This window comes from Myotis lucifugus, unplaced genomic scaffold (genome assembly GCF_000147115.1).
Source record: "Myotis lucifugus unplaced genomic scaffold, Myoluc2.0 scaffold_127, whole genome shotgun sequence".
Classification (NCBI taxonomy): domain Eukaryota; kingdom Metazoa; phylum Chordata; class Mammalia; order Chiroptera; family Vespertilionidae; genus Myotis; species Myotis lucifugus.
In genome coordinates, this window is record NW_005871175.1 from 1048130 (window position 1) to 1072127 (window position 23998).

The following is a 23998-nucleotide window of genomic DNA, read 5'->3' on the forward strand; positions in this document are numbered from 1 at the left end:
AGTTGGGGGCCACCAGGCCCAGCAGGGGGGACAGTGGGGGGAAACAAGCCCCCCAGGGGGGCCAGTAAGGGGTGACCAGGCCAGCAGGGAGGGGGCAGTTGGGGGTGACCTGACTGGCAGCAGGAGGCAGTTAGGGGAGACCAGGCTGACAGGAGGGGCAGTTAGGGTGATCAGGCCGGCATGCAGAGGCAGTGAGGGACGATCAGGCTGGCAGACGGGGGAAGTTAGGGGCAACCAGGCAGGCAGGCGAGCAATTAGGAGCCAGTGGTCCAGGATTGTGAGAGGGATGTCCCGGATTAGAGAGGGTGCAGGCTGGGCTGAGGGAAATCCCCCCCCCCCCCCCCCGTGCACGAATTTCATGCACCAGGCCTCTAGTATGTTAATAATCTAATAGATTGGTTGCCTCCCACACAAGCCCCAGACCAGGGCTGGGATCGAACCTGCAACCCAAGTATGTGCCCTTGACCAGGAATCAAACCCGAAACCCTTTGGTATGCAGCCCAACACTCTAACCCACTAAACATCACTAGCCAGGGCCAATCTTGACTTTTTAAAAAATATATATTTTTATTGATTTCAGAGAGGAAGGGAGAGGGAGAGACAGAAACATCAATGATGAGAGAGAATCATTGATCGTCTGTCTCCTGCATGCCCCACATTCCCCACATTCCCGCAACCGGGGCATGTGCCCTGACTGAGAATTGAACCGTGACTTCCTGGATCATAGGTCAGCACTCAACCACTGAGCCACATTGGCAAGACTGATCTTGACTTTTAACCAAATATTACCACATACCTCCTACAACATTCCTAATCATGTATCTGGTCAAATGTTGGCATTGAAAAAAATTCATGTAACAGCAATATGCTTTAAATGGAATAATGTTGAAAGAAATTTAAAAAAACAAAACAAAATATTTACAATAGGAAAATTATTGGTCTTCTGGGTATAACCCTTTAATAAACCAGCACAAACAAAAATAATACCTTTAAGTATTTGACATTCTAAATTATTCATTAATTTACTTATGAATCAGGAGTGGGGAACCTTTTTTCTGCCAAGGGCCATCTGGATATTTATATTATCATTCACAGGCCATACAAAATTATCAACTTAAAAATTAGCCTGCTATATATGTGTATATATATATTTTTTTAGCCTGCTATATTTGGTCAAATATTTAATTAACTCACCCCTATTCCTTGGCAGGGCCAGATCAAATTATTTTGCGGGCCTTAAATGGCCCACAGGCTGGATGTTCTCCACCACTGCTGTAAATAAATTAAGCCGACTAGAAGTAAGAATAATTAAAATGTATCATGGGTCTTTAAAACATAGTAACTTTGCCCTGGAAGTGATTCTGAGGTCCTCACCCAGTAGGGTGATAACAATTTCTGCCATCTAGAGTAAATACCATGTTACCAGCTATAGTTCTTACAATAAAGACCAAAATAGTGAGGAGACCACGGTTGTACCCATTAGGTACCCTGGGATATATAGCAGCATTCTAAACCACACTTTAAAAAAATCTTATAAACATCATTATCCTTAAAGAATTATTAATGTTGATATTTATATTATTAAAATTTAAAAAGCATATTTAAAGCTTTACAATATAACAAACAAAGAATATTCTGTAAAACTGTATACTGTAAAACTACTTAAGTTCATGCATTGTATTCATACTTGGTTTTCTCTTGCCATTGTAGCCAGATCATCTTGTAATCTTCTATTTTCCTTACAAGATATTTCTTTAGATCTTCCTACATCATCGAGTTCTTTGTTAGTTGCATCAAGCTGGCGCAGGAGGCTGTTTATCTCACGGTCCCGATTAGTTAGAGTTTCCTTTAGTTGGCTGTTACACGAGTGATGTAAAAATAAAAACTAAGCTTTTTTAATAATTTAGTTCATTTAAAAGAAAACTGTTCTACTCTGAATTAAGTATATTAAGAATACAAGAAATTATAAATACTGCATTAAGATACTGATTAATTAGGTAAAGGAGACATTTTAGCTCTCTACCAATCATTATGAGCAATTGAAGTCATAAAATAAATTATTATTCTAAAAGTCAAGTAAAAACAGAAGACTTTCAAGTATTAGGAGAGTCATTTGATAAGTAATAAAATAATAACAGATTCTATTGGCAAATATTTATTTAATGGTTAAGTTCCCACTATTATCTATAATAATAAAAGCTAATTAGACTGGACAGCTGGACAACCTTCCGGACAAAGCCAGGACTCCGAGGGCCAATGCAAGCCGCTGTGGCTGTGGGGGCCAAGCCCCTTGCATGAATTTCGTGCATTGGGCCTCTAGTATAATATAAAAGGGTACACAGAATAAACATAATTAGTGACTTTTGTCTTGAAGAGACTACACATAAAATATAAAATTTTTTTCAAGATAGGTTTAGACTTAGAATAAATTCAAGACTGGCTACTACTAAAGTAATCTATATTTTAATAATTAGGGCCTGCATAGGGTAGTTATAATAAAAACAAAGAGCAAGTAGCATGTAAAAAAATAGTAAGACATAGTGCTTAGATGTGGATGATAAAAGATGGCAGCAAGTTAAAGATAATATAACATTTTCATGCAAAAGACTGAGAAAATAATGCTGCTGTCATTGGCAAAAATAGAAAAATGGAAATGTAACTATTGACAGATGCTACTTAAATAGAGCTGCATTCACCAAAAATTTCTAAAGAAGATGGATGCCATTACACTGATTACTTACTTCAGAGAAGATTCATACTCTGAGAACGTTATCTTCATCTGAGCAATAGCTTTTTCCTAGAGAAATTACAAAAATATATAAGATTCTAAACAATTTATATAGAAATGTCTTTAGTTGAATTTATACAATTTATCACATTTACTCAGTTCAAATCCAATTATATAACTTACTAGAGGCCCTGTGCACGAATTCGTGCACGGGTGGGGGGGGGGGCCGATCAGAGGCGGGGGCGGCTGGGGGAGAGGGGGCGCGGGCGGTTGGCCAGCTGGCCCCGCCCCTGGTCAAACTCCTGGTCGAACTACTGGTCGAGGGGACAATTTGCATATTAGCCTTTTATTATATAGGTGCTATAAATGAAAGCTCTATGTCCCAACTGTATTTCAAGTATTGGCATGCTTCTATTCACACTAAGAACTTAAATTGTTTCCTTAAGTTTGCTGTAATCACATCTGATAAAATTACATTCTAGAAATAGAAATTCTGAAGATTCAACTTACTGAGATAAAATGAAATTCAAACATATTAGAAGATATGGCCTGGGTCTTAACTTATACATGGGCGATAAGAACTGCATACTTGAAACAGAGAATGAAATAATCTTTTCTGTTCAGATGCTGGATAATAATATTTAACAAGCACATACTTTATTAGCAAGGTTTTCTTCCAAGTTTGCAATCTGTTCTGTCTTCTCATCTACAGTCTCCTGAAGGAAATCTTTTTCTTTATCAATAACACCAATGGTCTTTTTCATGACATGAGCCTCTTGATCCTGTGAAGTCATCTTAAGGTGTAGTTTACCTATAAATGAAATGTTTGTTAGCCAAAGAAAATTAGGATTAGCAAAAACAAAATTTAAAAACAATTACCTATATTTTCCTCCAGCATTTTAATTTGTGCTTCGGCTGATTCAAGTTCACCTCTTTGGATGGAAAGTCGGTGCTGATAATCATCAAGTGACCGCTGTAGCTGCTCATTTACTATCCTAAAGAATCAGTGGACAAAAACAAATGGTATTCTTTATCTCTGGTAGAAATAATTTTTAAAAGGTGAGAGATCTCAAAAAATATTTTTCTTATTTTTAAAATTTTTTATTTCTTCAAGCTCTTCCAGTATAATCAATGGCATTATATATTATTTCTCGCCATCCACCATTCTTCTTCAAAATGGTTCATCTTCCTAAAAATAATCCTATCTAATAATAAAGAAACATGGTAATTAACCGTAACTTCGCTACCCTTCCCATTGGCTAATCAGGGCGATATGCAAATTAACTGCCAACCAAGATGGTGGCCGGCAGCCAGGCAGCTGAAGCGACAGGAGGCTTGCTTGCTCCAGTGATGCAGGAAGCCAAGGTTCCCCGCCTGCCGCTGCCGGCCTCTGAGCTGCAGTATAAGAAAAATGTTGCAAATATAGAAGCTAAACAAAGCCCAGAAATCTGCTTTCAGCCGGCGGCCCTGGAGCTGGAGCTGAAACAGTGTTACAACTATAGAACCCAAACAAACCCAGATACCTGCTTTCAGCAGCTGAGGTCTCAGAGCTGGAGCCGAGCCTCAGAGCTAAAGCCGGCTCTCAGTTCCAGTGACAGCCATAGAAGGTAAATAAATCCCAGAATAAAAAAGAAAAAAAGGAGAGGTTGGGAGCTTCAGTCACCCAGCAGCCTGAAAACAGCCCTCGGCCCCTCACTCAGACTGGCCAGGCACCCCAGTGGGGACCCCCACCCTGAAGGGGGTGTGACCAGCTGCAAACAGCCATCATCCCCTCATCCAGGCTGTCCAGGCACTCAAGCAGGACCCCCACCCTGATCCAGGACACCCTTCAGGGCAAACCAGCCGGCCCCCACCCATGCACCAGGCCTCTATCCTATATAGTAAAAGGGTAATATGCCTCCCAGCACCGGGATCAGTGGAGCCGCGAGGCCTCCCGAACCCGGAATCAGCGGAGCCGCAAGGCCTCCCAGCACTGGGATCAGCGGATCCGCGAAGGCTCCTGGCCCCTGGAGCAGTGTGACAGGGGGTAGCGCCCAAACCCCCTGATCATCCTGTGGTTCTGTGTGTGACAGGGTGCGGGGCCACAACCTCCCTATCCGCCCTGCTCTGTTCATGACAGGGGAAGGCGCCCCAACCCCCTGATCGGCCCTGCTCTGTGTGTGACAGGATGCGGTGTCCTAACCCCCCCATGGGCCCTGCTCTGTGTGTGACGAGGTAGAGCCACAACCTCCCCATCGGCCCTGCACTGAGTGTGATAGGGGAAGGCTCCCCAACCCCCTCATCGGCCCTGCTCTGTGCCTGATAGGGGGGAGCTCCCCAACCCCCTGATCGGCCCTGCTCTGTATGTGACAGGATACTCACCCCCCCTCCCCCATGGGTCCTGCTGTGTGTGTGATGGGGTAGAGCCGCAACCTCCCCATCGGCCCTGCCCTGAGTGTGACAGGGGGCGGTGCCCCAACTCCCCTATCGGCCCTACTCTGTGCGTGACAGGGGGGAGCTCCCCAACCCCCTGATGGGCCCTGCTCTGTGCATGACAGGGGGCAGCGCCCCAACCCCCTGATGGGCCCTGCTCTGTGCGTGACAGGGGGCGGGCTGCAACCTCCCAATCGGCCCTACCCTGAGCGTGACTAGGGGTGGCATCGCAACCTCCCAATCCGCCCTGCTCTGTGCATGACAGGGGGCGGCACCCCAACTCCCCAATCGGCCCTGCTCTGAGCCTGACCAGGGGCTGCACCTTGGGATTGGGCCTGCCCTCTGCCACCCGGGAGTGGGCCTAAGCCAGCAGGTTGTTATCTCCCGAGGGGTCCCAGACTGTGAGAGGGCACAAGTGGGGCTGAGGGACACCCCCCCACCCACCAGTGCACAAATTTTTGTGTACTGGGCCTCTAGTATAGTATAAAAATCAAGTTCATGTGTACTCTTTTCTAGAGGCTTCCCGGTAGTTTTAACTCATCTCAGTTTCCTAATATCAACCCTCCTCCTCTTAAAATCTATTTCCAATAGTAGAGGCAAAAAGAAAGTCTTGTTTTTACAGAATGGCCTGGCACTTCAAAGGATTACCCATGTGAGTCCTGACCATCCAGTCCAGTGAGCTTTTAATTTTGCTTCCTTTTCTGACTTTTTTTGGCAGGTAATTGGAGGTCATAGTAAACTGGGAAAGTAGGCATTTATTGTAGTGCAATAAAGATTTAAGACTAAAGATCGGTTTCAGGGAGCAAAATAAAGGATGTACAGAGGAAGTAAAGACAATTTCAGAGTAATCTCGTCCTGATTTAGTAAGATTATTTGTCAGAAGTAACAAGAACTTGCTGTCATGTGATAGACACTTTGGAATGCTTTTAGCCCTGGCCTACCAGTTCTTAACCGTGACTTGCTGGAAGGACAAAACTCCCACCTCAGGCTATTTATTGGGAATTCCCACAGGTTCCTTTTAGGGTTTGCCTGAGGATATGACAGGGAAGAAGATACCAAGCGTAGCTTAGCTTAGAACTGCCTAATGGGGAGGAGGTCTGGATTCTGAAACCACTAGTAAGATAGAACAGCTCCTTGAAAATGAAGTTTTACTGGCCATACTGAGGTGTTCTGAAAGACGAAAGACATGACACATTCTTCTAATGGCAAGTGAATGATGACCCAGAGGAAGGAGAAAAGTCAAGTTGAGGATGACTTCTTTAGAACTGTACAACCAAATAGAACCCAGTAAGAAAGATTCTATGGTCAAGAAATTTTATTTCATAAAATTATCTGAGTCCAGATGACTGCACTATATTCGATCTGTTCTTAAAGCTACAGCTATTGCTCTGAGGGATATAACCACAGGACGTATTCATTGTATTGATACTTTTATATATTAGCTCACTTATTCCTAGAACAGTTCCAAAATTAAAGCTATTGTCCCCATTTTATAGAAAAATAATAACTTGTCCAAGGTGACAAGAAAAGATGTAAATCTAGTCTAACTTGATATCAGTGGTTTTTCTACTACATCAACATTGCCTTCTATAAGAATACAGGGAGACCAACATCTTATGTGGAAGGGAAAATGTCTACCAATAAGTTATACAGAGTCCTTTTAAAAACAGAATTGGCCGAAACCGGCTCAGTGGATAGAGCGTCGGCCTTCGGACTGAAGGGTCCCGGGTTCGATTCCGGTCAAGGGCATGTACCTGGGTTGCGGGCACATCCCCAGTGGGAGATGTGCAGGAGGCAGCTGATCGATGTTTCTCTCTCATCGATGTTTCTAACTCTCTGTCTCTCTCCCTTCCTCTCTGTAAAAAATCAATAAAATATATTTAAAAAAATAAAAATAAAAATAAAAACAGAATGGCCCACAGAATCCCAAGTAGTTGGCTGTGCTTGAAATTCTAAGTAGAAATGTAAAGACCTCTTTACATCTTAGTTTATTAGCAGAGTTAATTCCTAATCAAAGTCAGGTTAATAAAGTAACATCTTGGTTATACAGGAAGTCCTTGGTGAGTCCTAAATATAGCTTTGTCTTTCATATTCTAGTGTAGACAGGGAAGGGGACAACAGAAATTCTATACCAGATCTGGACGTAACTTTTATAAAAGAAGTATTGCTGCTAAGATAAAAGTCTTCATGCCCAGCCGAAGTAGCTAGAGCGTCAGCCTGAGGACCGAAGGATTCGATTCCAGTCAAGGGCACGTACCTCGGTTGCAGGCTCCTCCCCGGCCCAGGCCCAGGCCCTGGTTGGGGTGCATGCAGGAGGCAACGAATCAATGTGTTTCTCTCAAATCGATATTTCTCTGTCTTTCCCTCTCTCTTCCATTCTCTAAAAATCAATGGAAAAATATCCTCAGGTGAGGATTAAAAAAATGAATACAAATTTTAAAAGGTCTTCTTAATGAAAGAACTGAGGTATAGTATAAAGTTCATTGTGAAGAATAGCTGAATGACTATCATATTATTTGTTCATCATGGTGTCTGGAAAGGAAATTTTGAGAACTAAGTTATTAGTAAAACAATCAATTTCTTAGCTTTGAAAGTGCTATAAACACAGCAAAGGGAAGTGATGACTTCCCACCAGAAAGTAAATCAATAAAACTTCACTTATAATCACAGTTCTAGCTCTCTACTACCCATGTGGCTGTATAGGCCCATCTCTCTGAGCCTCAACTTCCTCAGTTATATTATACTAGAGGCCCGGTGCACAAAATTCATGCACAGGTAGGGTCCCAAGGCCTGGCTGGCGATCAGGGCCGATGTGTGGGGCGACTGGTGGGGCAATCGAGAGGGCACCCACTGGTACCCGCCTTGGCTGGCCTGGCGCCGCCCATCCACTGGCCCCGCCCTCCACCGCCAGTCGCCTCCCTCTGCAGGGTGACTGGCAGGACGATTGGGGAGCCCCTGCTGGCACCTGCCTTGGCTGGCCTGGTGATGCCTGCTTGCCGACCCCACCCCCCGCCCAGTCGGGGCCTGCGGGTTGGGGGCAGCTCCTACTTTGAGTGTCTGCCCTCTGGTGGTCAGTGCGCGTCACAGTGACCGGTCGTTCCACCATTCCATCAACTTGCATATTAGCCTTTTACTATATAGGATTACACTAGAGGCCCGGTGCATAAAATTCATGCACTTGGAGGGGGGGGGTCCCTTAGCCTGGCATGCACCCTCTCACAGTCCAGGAGCCCTCGGGGGATGTCCACCTGCCACAGAGGCAGGAGAGGCTCCTGCCAACGCTGCTGTGCTCACCAGCCATAAGCCAGGCTTCTGGCTGAGCAGTGCTCCCTCTGTGGGAGCACATTGACCACAGCTGCTGCATTAAGCGTCTGTCCCCTGGTGGTCAGTGCACATCATAGCGACGAGTCATTCCACCGTTCAGTCCACTTGCATATTAGCCTTTTATTATATAGGAGGATAACATGGAGGTATTCATGCTTTCATTTTAGAGGGCAAAGTAATTACTTCCCTTCATAATGAACAGCATCTTAAAGGGTCCTTTATTCATAAAAAGTGCTCAAGTTCTAATATGGAGCTGAAGTTCCATCTAAGGGTAGGCTGGAATTTTAACGGCCTATTAGAAGAAACAGAGACTGATATGGTTTACCTGTTTTATTAAATTTTTTTTTTTAATGTATAGGGCATAATGTCACAGGAAGGTCATAGTATCCTGCCACCTGTGAGGAGTAAGCCCAAGTTGCTATTGGATGTGTTAATCACAGAGGAGTCATTCTTCAGGCACTCTGCTCTCTCCACATCCAACCTGTTTTATTTTAGATGTCTCTAACAGTCTATGGTTATGGCCCACCACTTAACATTTTTGCTATAAGGCAATTTTGCTCTACCCAGGAAAGATGGTCTTAGCCCCTCAGGGGATGCTAGCCATCCTCTGGAGCTGGGGTCAGTAAACTTTTTTTTTGTAAAAGGACAGAGTATTTTAAACAATGTGGGCCAGGTAGTCTCTGTTGCATGTACTCAATCCTACCTTTGTAGCACAAAAACAGCGATAGATAACATATAAATGAAGGAGTGTGGTTGTGGTTCAATACAACTTATAGGCACTGAAATTTGAACTTCATAGAATTTTTAGGTCACACAATATTAATCTTTTATCGTGATCTTTTTCAATCATTTAAACATGTAAAAACCATTCCTGGCACTTGGGTTTTAACAAAAATTGGTAGCAGGCCATAGCTTGCCAGCACCTGCTAAAATTCAAGGGAGAACACAGTCATTTGGTTATAAAATGGGATTTTGTATTATGTCCTCTGGTGCTATACCAAGAAACCAAACCAAAGATCCTCTACTTGGACAATTAAAAACTATGCTTGATATAGTCCTGTTTGGTGAAAAGCAACTGGTGGCACTGAAACTTGGTGAGAAATGCCTGACTCAGGATTGAAAAGAAAAGATGGGTCCACCAAATGGATGGGAAGGAACCTGTGATTCCTCTATCTAAGCATCAGCCTCTTAAATGGCTTCATGTCAAGAGAACTTGATGTGGTTAAAGGGGTAGCAAGATCTCTATTAACCACATTAAAAGTGGCATGAGGTTTGACTAGTGTGGCTTTGCTTCCGTAGAGTGCTTGGCATTACGGTTTGTATTGAGTTCAGCTTTGGATTTGGACCTGACGGCTTGAACTCATGGTTCTATCAATGTTTACTGATATGGAGAACGGGATTGACATACTTTCCTCAGAAGCAAGATAAGTCAGATTTTTCTGTCAGAGCAAAACAAAGTTACGGAATCACTCCTAGATGAGGAAAGTAGCAGATTGAGCTCACCAGAGAAAAGGGGATTAGTATATCAAAGAAAACACCAAAGGAGCTATAGGCCAGGGTAACCAAGAGAAGGCACTGAAAGCTCTGCGCTAAGTGCCTAAGACTGTGAAGGGCCTTCTGTGAGGAAAGAAAAGGAGATTGTGGCCATAGTCTGAAGCACAAAGCAAAATGGAATAAATGCCAGATCCAGTCAGCTGCTGGACAAAAAGGGGGAAGGGTAGCCTAGTAGTTCTGCGTGACAAAAATATACCATGGTACTTGTACTTTGGATTTGAATATAGACATGAACCAGAAGAAGTGGGGGGTGGTCCATTCAAGTAGCTCTCCTTCACAGGATGTATGCAGAGCTTGCAAAAAAGAGGGGGGGGGGGGAGCAACTTCTATTTTAGTTCTTTACCTAATGTTTAACTTATCAAGACTTGTAGTCAAATAGCAAAGAGCAAAAATTTAAGATGCCCTGTGATTTCCTTCATTAAATGGACACATCTAGCTCTTGGTCTTATTTCATTAAGTTTTGTTTGATAATCAGGAATTCCTTAGGAATATAATCTCAGGCCTTTTCCTAACTATCCTTTTGATTTTCAAATTCTGCTGTTTATTTTACTATAAAATTTTGCAATTCTCAGTGTTTGTATATTAGATCCATGTCTTTTTCGCTCATCATTTCTTTTTATCCTTCTGAGTTCTGAATTCTAGGTGAATTCCTTGAGTTTGTTTTCTACTCCACCAACTCAGTTTTCTGGTATTTCCATTCTGTTCACTAACACTTTCAGTTTTTATTTATCAATCTTTTTCTCTAATTGTCATTACTACAATCCTGTTGGATCTCAAGTTGTTACTACTTCATGACTGATTTACTTTCATATATGCAATGTCATGTTGATGTCTGAAAATCCTTTCCTACTTCTTATTACAAATGTATTTAGAGAAATTATTTCCTCTGATACTTCAGAGTGATGCCCTTCTTCTGACTTGGTATCTTTTAACTTATTGCAAATCCCAGTCCAGAGAAAACCTATCTTCATTGACTGTTTATTTCCTTCAGCCATCTGCATTCTAAATGGACCAATGGCTAACCAACCCAATATCCTAAGGTAAATATTCTGCATTGCTGTATCTTTTTCTCATTTCCACACAAGTCATCCAATCCTGTTGATTTTATGTAAGAAATGTTTCCTAAACCTGGCCTCTGTTCTCTAAGTTCACTGCCACTATTTCAGTTCAGACACATGCTCTCTCATTTGCCATCAGTTTCTTAAGACTCCAAACTCATCTTTCCTATTTCTGCCAAAATTCATTTTTTAAAAAGGCATGCTACTCATGTCACCCCCTGGATTAAAAATTTCTTTTTGTTCTCTATATTTATAAGATAAAATCCAGACACACTTGGTTATCATACCAACTTCATAACCTGAATCCAACCTATAGATTCAGCCTATTTTTTCATACTGACCTTACCATTTTTCAGACATATCACCATTTTAAACTCTGTATATAAATACTCTGATTTTATATTTCTTTGCAACAGGAAAGATAAGGACAGTGACATAGGTAGCAAAAAAATTCTATCATTTTCAGCAATCCTATTAAGCTATAGAGTACAAATGATCTTAAGTATCTGTTAGGGGAATTTTTGAAACATGTAGGTACAAAAAATTGCCTGCAATCATATCAACCTAAGAAAGTCTTTAAAAATACGGATACTCAAAATCTACTCAGATTTATTCGGTGAATAAGAACCTCCAGACTTTTTAAAAGTTCCGCAGGTGATTCTGCTGCAAGGCCAACTTTGGGTACTACTGCAAAAAGGCCTAGTCCAAAAATGCCACCACAACAAACCTCACACAGCCACCAACTTGTTCCCAGAGGTGAAATAACAAAGCATTCAACAAACTTACCTAAGTGAGTTCATCTCTGTTTTATGAAGAGATGAGTCACCAGCCACATGGCTAAGTTTTTGAGCTTGGAATTTTGCTTTGTTCTCTAATGATTCCATTGATTCTTTCATTATTAACATTTTAGACTTTAATTCACAGTTTTCATTTTCAAGCTATAATTTAAATTTTAAAAGTTAATACATACATGTCTTAATTTTATTTTCCTTAAGCATATTTTAATAACACTTCTGGAAGAAAACTAAGGGAAAATAGATTTATTTAAAAGTCCTTTAAAAATCATGTGTACACTTTAGATTCTACCTGTAAGAATAGGCATATACATTTATCTCTCCTTTTCAGTATCATTGAAATGAAAGAATGTATACCAAAAAAAGCAAGAAAGGAAGAAAATGAACTATTCATGAAAACAATAAAAAGAGAAAGGGAAACAATTAGCAAAGCAAAAATTTTAAGAAATATTTAAAAACAAAACAAAACCAGCACGTGGGTAGGCCTGATTTGAAGAAAAATCATATCAGAAAATACTGTAACCCCAACACAAATGGGGAAGACATATGAAAAAAACTGAAAAATTTTCCTGCAGGGCATAAAACATAACCTGATTTAATGTAAAGACACACATGTTTCTGAATGGAAATACAATACTGGAAATGTAATACAATTTCCTGAAATAACTATAAATTCAATGAAATTTTAACAAGAATCCTAACAGAACTGTTTTTAAAATAAGGGGGTGGGTGGCTTAAATTTCATTCTAAAATTCATTTAGGAAAAAAGGAATTTAAGAAAAAACAGCTCTTTCTCATGGCGCCTTGAAGGCAGTCAGCTACTTCAGAATGAAGCTGAACATCTCTTTCCCAGCCACTGGCTGCCAGAAACCCATTGAAGTAGATGATGAACACAAACTCCGTGCCTTTTTTTTAAAATATATTTTATTGATTTTTTTATAGAGTGGAAGGAAGAGGGATAGAGAATTAGAAACATCAACGAGAGAGAAACCTCAATCAGCTGCCTCCTGCACACCCCCTACTGGGGATGTGCCCACAACCAAGGTATATGCCCTTGACCGGAATCGAACCTGGGACCCTTCAGTCCGCAGGCCGATGCTCTATCCAATTAGCCAAACCAGTTAGGGCAAACTTCGTGCCTTTTATGAGAAGGGCCATAGAAGTTGCTGCTGATGCTCTGGGTGAAGATGGAAGGGTTATGTGGTTCCAATCTGTGGTGGCTATGACAATCAAGGTTTCCCCATGAACCAGTGTGTCTTGATCCATGGCCAAGTACATCTGCTACTAAGGGGGAATTCCTGTTATAGACCAAGGAGGACTGGAGAAAGTGCAATTCTGTTAGGGTTGCATTGTGGATGCCAATTTCAGTATTCTCAACTTGGTCATTGTTAAAAAAGGGGAGATGCCCTAGCCAGTATGTCTCAGTGGATAAAGTGTCAGCCAGAGGACCCAGGGGTCCCAGGTTCGATTCCGGTCAAGGGCACGTACCTTGGTTGCAGACTCCTCCCCAGCCCGAACCTTGGTTGGGGTTCGTGCAGGAGGCAACCAATCAATGTATTTCTCTCACATTGATGTTTCTCTGTTTTTCACTCTCTCTTCCACTTGCCCTAAAAATCAGTGGAAAAATATCCTCAGGTGAGAATTAAAAGAAAAAGGGGGGTGGAGGGGGACATTCCTGGTCTCATTGATACTACTGTGCCTTTTTGCCTGGGGTCCAAAAGAGCTAGCAGAATCTACAAACTTTTCAATCTCTCTAAAGAAGATATCCGTCAATATGTTGTGAGAAAACCCCTAAACAAAGAAGGTACGAAACCTAGGACCACAGTACCCAAGATTCAGTGTCCTTTTATTCCACGTGTACTGCAACAAGTTGGCATACTGCTCCAAAGAAGCAGCATACTGTGCTAAAAAAATAAGGAAGATATCACAGAATATGCTAAACTTTAGGCTAAGAGAATGAAGGAGGCCAAAGAAAAACGCCAGAACAGATTGTCAAGAGACGTAGGTTGTCCTCTCTGAGAGCTTCTACCTCCAAGTCTGAGTTTATTCAACAGTGAGATTTTCTATGAGGAACAGATAAGTTCAGACATTAAAAAAACGAACCAGGAAAAATTGGGGTTGGGGAAGAATGCAAGTCGACTTGCCTTATGAGATGTCAAAATAAATTAGAAAGCTACTGTAATTAAAACAGTGTGGATTTCACATAGAAATTGACAAGGAAATACATGTACACAGATGTAAATTAGGAACGGGAGAAAATAATAAAAACTTTAAAAATAGAGTTGGAACAGCCACTCATAGTGAAAAAATAGGCAGATTTCTATTTTATTTTATATACTGTACAAAAATAAATACAAAATAGAATAATGTACATATAAATTTCAAAACCAAGAAATATTAGTAATAAATATGTCTTCCGATTAAAACTGTAAACTAACCACATTTTATCTCTCCTCCCTCTGAAAACAGTGCTAAAATGGCAATAAAAGAATAAGAAAGCTATACTATATGCTCATCCTATATAACTAGTCCTATATAATAAAAGGGCAATATGCAAATTGAAACTAACGGCGGAACTACCAGGAACGACGGGTCACTATGATGCACACTGACAATGAGGGGGCAGGAGCTCAACACAGGAGCTGCCCCCTGGTGGTCAGTGCACTTCCACAGGGGGTGCTCTGCTCAGCCACAAGCCGGGTTGAAGGCTGCGTGCACAGCGGGGTGGAGGGAGCCTCTCCCACCTCCTCGGCAGTGCTAAGGATGTCCAACTGTGGCAGGTGGACATCACTCGAGGGTTCCCGGGCTGCCAGAGGGATGGCTGACTGCCAGCTTAGGCCCGCTCCCTGAGGGTGGACATCCCCCGATGGGGTCCCGGACTTGAGAGGACGCCAGCCGGCCGGGCTGAGGTACCCTCCTGAGTGCACGAATTTTCATGCACCAGGCCTCTAGTAAGTGACTTCAACAACTTGTGGAAGACAAGAGCAGATTGAATAATGACTCAAAATGAAAGATACAATCTAAAGCATTTCTGAATCTAAAAACTAATGACTTTTGGTGCCAGATAATTCTTTGTTGTGGGGGATGGGAAGGGTGTCCTCTGTATTGTAGGATGCTTAGTAGCCTCCCTGGCCAATACCTACTAGATACAATCACCTGCTAATTATGACAACCCAAAATTCCCCAGATATTTGCCTCTTAGGAGCACCATTAATCTACAGAGACCACAACAGGAAATACCAATATGCAGCCTGATGATGTATCCAGAAGAAGCTCAGCTCACTGAAGCACCAAGCATTAGGTTGGGGTCAGGAGAAGAATTAACAAGGAGATTGGCTGAAAGTCTATATACTGGGACTCTCACACCCAGATATCTCCCACCTCTTTCTAAAATGTTCTCTTGGAAATAAAGAAAGTAAGAAAAAATATATATATATACATACATATATATATATATATATATATATATATGTATGTATATATATATATAATGTATATGTATATGTATATATATATAATGTATATGTATATGTGTATATATATTAAAAAATCAATAGAAGGGGTTAGAACAGGGGTGGGCAAACTTTTTGACTCAAGGGCCACAATGGGTTCTTAAACTGGACCGGAGGGCCGGAACAAAAGCATGGATGGAGTGTTTGTGTGAACTAATATAAATTCAAAGTAAACATCATTACATAAAAGGGTACGGTTTTTTTTTTTTTTTTAGTTTTATTCATTTCAAATGGGCCAGATCCGGCCCGAGGGCCGTAGTTTGCCCACGGCAGGGTTAGAAAATAAAGTAGAGGAAATCTACCAGCTCTGAAGCCTTCATAACTGACAGAACAATTTCTACATCAAGTTTTTCTTTAAAATTATTTGTGATTCTTGGCTCTTTGTTTCCATGCAAATTTTAAAATCTATTGTCATTGTTCACACACACCACCTTCTTGAGATTTCAGACAGATCTACATTAACTTTATAGATCAATTTGGGGAGAATGTACATTCTTTTTATAAACATGAATATCTGTCACCTTTTTGTATAAACCTGATATATATCTCCACTTGTTTGTCTTCTTTAATGTCTTTCAATAAGGTTGCATAATGTTTTCTATAAAGAGCCTGGAAATTTATACACAAATATATTGTATTATTTATCATGCCACTGGAATTCATTGTACATTCTAAATCTGAGGATTCCTATGTTTTATAATTCCTAGAAAATTATCAGCCATCATCTCTTCAACTACTGCCTCTCCTACATTCTATTATATTCTCCTAGAATTCTGACTAAACATCTGTTATACCTTCTTACTTCATTCTCTTAAGACTTTAACTTATTTTATATTTTCTCTTAGTCTCTTTCCAGTGACTTCTAGTACTTATATTTTCCAGTTAATTAACTCTCACTTTCAGTTTCTACACAAGTTGGAGTCACAGGAACCCTTCTATTTGAATAATTAGAAAAAAAAGAAAAGACAAAATATATAAAACAATGGTTTTCAAGACACTGAGCATCAGGCAACGATTGACAGTGACCGAGAGATAAGAAACAAATGAGATGAGCCCTCTGATTGCTCCAGCTTGTTGCCTGAAGAATTTCCAAACTGTGGCACAGGAAAAGGAACCCAGGTGGAGTCTAGTGGTTCCCCTAAGTTCAAAAGACAGGACTGAGAGTCAAGGGAGGACAAGACGATTAGAGTTTGCAGGGCAGATACTGGAGGAGAGCTGCACAGAGTGAGAGCTCTGGAGTTCTGCAAAGGGTGGCCCTTGAGTATTCAGCTGAGCAGAGCTCAGTATAGAGGATGCTATTCAAGGTCAGGGGAAGAACCATCAAAGAATTAGAAGCAACAATACTCAGGACTCATGCAGGGCCTGGAATAGTTCCTGTTCATATCACTCATTTGAAAACAACGTAATTCATGGGGTAACAGGAAGTGTACTCAGAAGGTTTTTGTCTCAGTAGTGAAACAAAATTAGTTCAATACTAAATGTACTCTGGTCTCACCTAATGAAGCTTAAATGCAAAAGTGAAAAGGATTAAACTACCTCCATCTGACTTAATTGTATCTCAGCACAAACCTCAAGAATATTTATAGTAATCCAGCAACCAAGAAGGTAAAATTCACAATGTCTGACATCCAATTTAAAGGTACTGAGCACGCACAGAGGCAGGAAACTACAAACCACGAGGAGAGAAAAAAAATAACTAATCCAAAGGAGAAAGGAATCAATCAAAGAATTAGTAGACAAATAAAAACAATGACAAAATGAAGCACAGAGACAAAAAAGACCGTCAGAATGCATACCAGTTTGTTCAAAATCCTATTTCTAAAGAGAGCAGTAAGGAATGCAAATGAATTTTACTGTGTACTCTAATCCTTATATTAAATTTTTAACAAGGGCAAAACAATAAGCATAACTAACACTACTGTGTACTTACAATATGCCAGTGACTCTTTTAAATTCTTAATATGTATTAACTCATTTACTCTCCACAAATTAAGTACTAGCACTATTCCTATTTTACAAATAAAAAAATTGAGGGATGGAAAGTTTAAGTACTGCCTACAGGTAATAGGTGATAGAGAGGGATTTGGACCCAAGTAGTCAGTCTTCGTAGTACAGAGTCTATCATTTTTATATAGCTGCTCTAGCATCATACTATTTTGTAATATCAAAAATATACAGTATATTAAGACTATAATTAACATAGTCATTCATACAACATAATATACCCCAAATTAAATTTGATGAATTACCTGGTGATTAACATATGTTAAATGTTCAATAGTTTTCTCTAATTCTGATTTTCCAAAAAGACTCATTTCCTGGAAACTCTGAAAGAGAATTTTATAAAAGATATTTATGCATATTAGATAATACAACAAAATTATGAAAGTAAGCAATGCAAGTCTCCAGTACTATTCTACTTGGTTTTTTTAAATAACAAAATGTTTTAGAAAGAAAATTATTAAACATGAAAAACACACGATGCTTTTGGTTGAAAAAAACAGCAACACTCTACCTCCATGTGTGATTGTAACAGAAGACACAGATTGGCATAAATTCATTTCTAAAAATTTATATAGATTGATTCATTAGCATAACCATAAAGGGAAAAAAACCAGCAGGTTAAGTATATTCAGGAGTATGTCCTGAGAACAGAGTGTAAGGGAAATAAAAATGAGATCAGAGAGAGAAAGGAAACAGAATATTGCAGGACTATGCAAGCCACCAGAGCGTGTCCAGCCCGTCTTGCTCAGTCCCGATCGCCCAGCAGCAAGCTAACCTACTGGTTGAAGTGTCTGCACCCCTGGTGGTCAGTGAGCGGTTGAGCGGCCTTAGCATATCATTAGCGTATTACGCTTTGATTGGATGAATGGACCAGATGACCAGATACTTAGCATATTAGGCTTTTATTATATAGGACTAGAGGCCCGGTGCACAAAAATTGGTGCACTCGGGAGGGTCCCTCAGCCCAGCCTGTGCCCTCTCGCAGTCTAGGACCCCTTGGGGAATGCCCACCTGCTGGCTTAGGCCCGCTCCGGGGGGATTGGACCTAAGTTGGCAGTCAGACATCCCTCTGGCAGCCCGGGAGCCCTTGTGGGATGTCCACTTGCCAGCGGGAAGCAGGCATAGCTTCAGTAGGACATCCTTAGCACTGCTGAGGAGGCGGGAGAGGCTCCCACCACCACCACTGTACTGGCAGCCATCAGCCAGGCTTGTGGCTGAGCAGAGCTCCCCCTGTGGGAGCACACTGACCACCAGGGGGCAGCTCCTGCATTGAGCGTCTGCCCCCTGGTGGTCAGTGTGTGTCATAGTGACCAGTGATTCCCAGTCTATCTGCTGTTAGGGTCAATTTGCATATTACCCTTTTATTATACAGTATAGAGGCCTAGTGCATGGGTGGGGGCCGGCTGATTTGCCCTGAAGGATGTCCCGGATCAGGGTGGGGGTCCCGCTGTGGTGCCTGGCCAGCCTGGGTGAGGGGCTGAGGGCCGTTTTCAGGCTGGCCAAACCCCTTCAGGGAGGGGTCCTGCTGGGGTGCCTGGCCAGCCTGGGTGAGGGGCTTATGGTTGTCTGCAGGCTGGCCAAGGCCCTCAGTGGGGACCCTCATCCCATGAGGGTGTGGCCATCCTAGGTGAGGGGCTGATAGCTGTTTGCAGGCTGGCCACAGCCCCTTCAGGGTAGGGGTCCCTGCTGGGGTGCCTGGCCAGCCTGGGTGAGGGGCTGATGGCTGTTTGCAGGCTGGCCACAGCCCCCAGCCACCCAAGCTCCCAGTGGAGGCTGGCTGGAAGCAGGTATCTGAGATTTATTTAGCTTCTATAATTGAAACTTTGTTGCCTTTTACGAAGGCCACAGCTGGCCAGAGCAGAGGGGAAGCTTGGCTTCCTCCATCGCCGGGGCAACCAAGCCTCCTGCTTGCTCCAGCTCCGTGGCTGCCGGCCACCATCTTGGTTGGGTTAATTTGCATATAGTCACTCTGACTGGCTGGTGGGTGTGGCTTGGGCATAGCGAAGGTATGGTCAATTAGCATCTTTGTCTTTTATTAGTGCAGATTACTTTGGGAAGGCAGGATTCCAAAAGACGCAAATTGAAAGTATTCTTTCAGGGTAAAAGTTTAACTGAAATTTTCTGACAAAGAGACTACCCTAATAATGCTTAAATGTTCTTATTCCTAATTGTAGCTGCTAATTTCTAAACATTAATTCAATAACACTTTTTTGGAAGTAAACTATGAACTCCATAATAGTAACATTAACAGTTAATACTGAGTTCTTATTATGTGCTGAGTACTTGCTTTATATACATATTAACGTTTTTTCTGAGATTATAAAAGAAGTTATAAAAGACTGCCCCTAGATATGACATCAAAAAACATACACAATAAAAAAAATAGATAAATTGGACTTTCTCAAAATTAAAAATTTTTGTGCTTCAATGGATACTATTAAGAAAATTAAAAGATAACACACAGAATGGGTGAAAGTATTTGCAAATTATATCTGATAAAGGGGATTTTATTGATAATATATAAGTACTCTTACAACTTAATAATAATGAGACAAATAACCCAATCTAAAAAAGGGCAAAGGATGATTCTAAACTGACATTTCTCCAAAAAAAGATATACAAATGGCCAAGTAAGTACATGGAAAGATGATCAACATCATTATCCATCAGGAAAATGCAAAACAAAACCACAATAGATAATACTACCCACCAGCATGACAATAATAAAAAAAGACAGACAGTAACAGCATTGGTGAGGATGTGTATACACTGTCGGTGGGAATATAAATGGTACAGCTGCTCTGGAAAACAGCCTGGCAACTGTTAATATGGTTAAATGTAGTCATCAAATGAACCTAGGTATATACCCAAGAAAAGTGAAAACATACATCCACACAAAAAGTTGTACAGGAATATTCATGGCACCATTATTCTTTATAGCCAAAAGCCACACAAATGATAAAACAAAATGTTGTCCATCTATATGATGAAATAAAAAAGAATAAAGTATTGAGATATATACTACAACATGAATGAATCTTGAAAACATTATGCTAAATGAGAGAAGCCAGACATAAATACTGCATACTGAATGATTCAATTTATATGAAATGCCCAGAGTAGGCAAATCTGCTTGAGACAAAAAGTAGATTAGTGGTTGCCTCGGTCTGAGGAGGATGGGGGAAATGGAAAACAGCTGATAATGGGTACAGGGTTTCTTTTGAGATAATGAAAATGCTCTAAAACTGATTGATGTGATGGTTGAACAAATGTGTGAATACACTAAAAAGCACTTGAAATGGGTGAAGTGTATGGTATGTGACTATCTCAATAAAACTGTTTTACAAAAAGAAGATAATATCCCTCCATGTAAGGAACTACCTATTGAAATCAGAAATTAATTATCTTCTATAAAGAACCAGATAAGTATTTTCAGCCTTATGAGCCAGAAACATAGTTTCTGTTTTAACTACTAAATTCTGCAATTGCAGCAAAAAAGACGCCACATAGAACATGCAAATGAATGAGCATCGTATTCTAACAACATTTACCAATAATGAAATTTGAATTTCAAATATTTCAGTTGTCATAAAATTTTCTTTTGATAGCTTTCCAATGATTTAAAAATGTAAACACCATTCTTAGCTCAAAGGCCATACAAACACATTGTTTGGATTTAGTTGTACAGTCCCTGACCTAGTTGTACATTCTAAATAGTCACTTCACAGAAAAACATATAAAGACCCCCCCTTTTTCTCAATAAATTGCCTTTCAAAAATAAGTCAATCTTATTACTTACTTTTAACTTGTCTTTTAAAGCTTCCTTTTCTGCTATAACCCTTCTTAAATCAGATATTGCAACTTCTTTTTCCTTTTCCATCAGACTAACAACATTATGGGAGACTGTGCTTTGGGTGGATTCTTGTCTTAGTGAAGATAATTCTTCCTGAGCCTTAAAGAATTAAAAGATGTAAATAAAAAAACACTCTGGATATGCTCCGTTTTTTTTTAAAAAAAAAAGGCAAGCTAAACACATGCTACCTTTGCTCTCTTTCCAAATCCCCAGAAAATGAGTAAAATGATTAAAGAAATAAGAAGAAGACAAGGAGATGGAGGGAAGTGCCAGCCACAAAATTTTAGAAACCAGTTAGCAGATGGATAACTAATAATTAATTAAGCAGACCCAAGAAAGCTGAATCTAAGCCAATGGATCAATTTGTATTGCAGAATCCTAAGAAAGTTCCAAAAGGCAAAACAACTTTACAAATTGACCTTTTAACCTGCATGTCCTTCTCCCCATCTTGAAGTAGCAGGATTTCATGGGAGACTGATATGGGAATAAATTTAGGTAATAGATACCATCCCTGCTCAGACTCACTTTGACCTCTGACAACTGAGGCTTTGTAAGTGGGCCAAGCTGTATCGATTCCCTCTTCCCTAAAGTTTCCTCATTAGGGCCTAAGTCCTTAATATCTAATTAGTCCCAATAATGGCTGCTACCCACTGTTTGACAAACATATCCCAACATATCTGCATCCCAAGGATTAACTTGACTCAGAGTCAGTCTAGAAGTAGATTTTCTCGCTAACTGACCTGACAGATAGGCTAGAAAAGAGGAAGACTAAATATGAAAAAATAATAGAAATCTTTGCTTTGGGAACAGAAACACAGTAGAAACTACTACTTACAATTCTAATTATGAAGAAATACCACAGCCCTAACCGGTTTGGCTCAGTGGATAGAGTGTCGGCCTGCGGACTCAAGGGTCCCAGGTTCAATTCCGGTCAAGGGCATGTACCTTGGTTGCGGGCATATACCCAGTGGGTGGTGTGCAGGAGGCAGCTGATGGATGTTTCTCTCTCATCGATGTTTCTAACTCTCTATCCCTCTCTCTTCCTCTCTGTAAAAAAATCAATAAAATATATTTAAAAAAACACACAAATACCACAAGGTCTATATATTATAATAATTTAAAAGACATATAGTGAACTAACACCATTTCCCCTAAGAACAGGAATAAGACAGGGATGCCCACTCTCACCACTCCTGTTCAACATAGTACTGGAAGTATTAGCCATTGCAATTAGGCAAGAAGAAGAAATAAAAGGCATCCAAATTGGAAAAGAGGAAGTAAAACTGTCCTTATTTGCAGATGACATGATATTATACATACAAAACCCTAGAGACTCCATCAAAAAGCTACTAGACTTAATACATGAATTTGGCAATGTAGCAGGATACAAAATTAACCCCAAGAAATCTGAGGCATTTCTATACACCAATAGTGAACTTTCAGAAAGAGAGATTAGAAAAACAATCCCATTTACCATCGCACCAAAAAAATTAAGATACCTAGGAATAAACTTAACTAAAGAGGTTAAAGACCTCTTCTCAGAAAACTACAGGATGTTGAAAAAAGAGATAGAGGAAGACATAAACAGATGGAAGAACATACCATGTTCTTGGATTGGTAGAATCAACATCATTAAAATGTCCATACTACCCAAAGCAATCTATAAATTCAACGCACTTCCCATTAAAATACCAATGGCCTTCTTCAAAGATCTAGAACGAACTCTCCAAAAATTCATCTGGAATAAAAAAAGACCCCGAATAGCTGCAGCGATCCTGAGAAAGAACAAAGTAGGTGGGATCTCAATGCCAGATATCAAACTGTATTACAAAGCCACTGTTCTCAAAACTGCCTGGTACTGGCACAAGAACAGACATATAGACCAGTGGAATAGAATAGAGAGTCCAGAAATTAGCCCGAACCAATATGCTCAATTAATTTTTGACAAAGGAGGCATGAACATACAATGGAGCCAAGATAGTCTCTTCAATAAATGGTGTTGGGAAAATTGGACAGATATATGCAAGAAAATGAAACTAGACCACCAACTTACACCATACACAAGAATAAACTCAAAATGGATAAAGGACTTAAATGTACGACAGGAAACCATAAAAATTCTAGAAGAATACAAAGGCAACAAAATCTCAGACTTATGCCAAAACAATTTCTTCACTGATACAGCTCCTAGGGCAGTTGAAACTAAAGAGAAACTGAACAAATGGGACTACATCAAAATAAAAAGCTTCTGCACAGCAAAAGAAACCATCAACAAAACAACAAGAAAACCCACCTCTTGGGAAAACATATTTGTCAACGTCATATCTGATAAGGGCTTAATCTCCAAAATTTATAGGGAACTCATACAACTTAACAAAAAGAAGATAAACAATCCAATCAAAAAATGGGCAAAGGATCTAAATAGACACCTTTCAAAAGAGGACATTCAGAAAGCCAAGAGGCATATGAAAACATGCTCAAAGTCACTAATCATCCGAGAGATGCAAAACAAAACAACAATGAGGTACCATCTCACACCTGTCAGAATGGCCATCATCAACAAATCAACAAACGACAAGTGCTGGAGAGGATGTGGAGAAAAAGGAACACTTGTGCACTGCTGGTGGGAATGCAGACTGGTGCAGCCACTATGGAAGGCAATATGGAGGTTCCTCAAAAAATTGGAAATGGAACTCCCATTTGACCCTGTGATCCCACTACTAGGAATATATCCCAAGAAACCAGAAACACCTATCAGA

The 23998-nt window shown here is 40.6% G+C and overlaps 1 protein-coding gene, 1 non-coding gene and 1 pseudogene across 6 annotated transcripts in view; 1 reads left to right on the top strand and 2 right to left on the bottom strand.

Moving 5' to 3' along the window:
- The window catches only part of CEP135 (centrosomal protein 135), a 72637-nt gene that overhangs the window by 18062 nt on the left and 30577 nt on the right, over positions 1-23998 (bottom strand). For 3 of the 5 annotated variants that reach the window (XM_023758301.1, XM_023758298.1, XM_023758300.1), the window contains 7 exons: positions 21186-21338; positions 17632-17709; positions 11863-12014; positions 3608-3723; positions 3385-3539; positions 2742-2797; positions 1688-1856 (listed from right to left, as the gene is read on the bottom strand). In XM_023758301.1, coding sequence (XP_023614069.1) covers positions 1688-1856; positions 2742-2797; positions 3385-3539; positions 3608-3723; positions 11863-12014; positions 17632-17709; positions 21186-21338 — 879 coding nt within the window. Of the gene's footprint in view, positions 1-1687; positions 1886-2741; positions 2798-3384; positions 3540-3607; positions 3724-11862; positions 12015-17631; positions 17710-21185; positions 21339-23998 lie in introns of all 5 variants that reach the window. The other 2 variants (XM_023758299.1, XM_023758302.1) reach the window with 2 other exon arrangements.
- LOC111827077 lies at positions 8815-8943 on the bottom strand. Its single transcript, XR_002830553.1, has one exon. It is a non-coding gene; the product is annotated as a small nucleolar RNA SNORA11 (small nucleolar RNA).
- Positions 12699-13927, top strand: LOC111827072 (annotated as a pseudogene).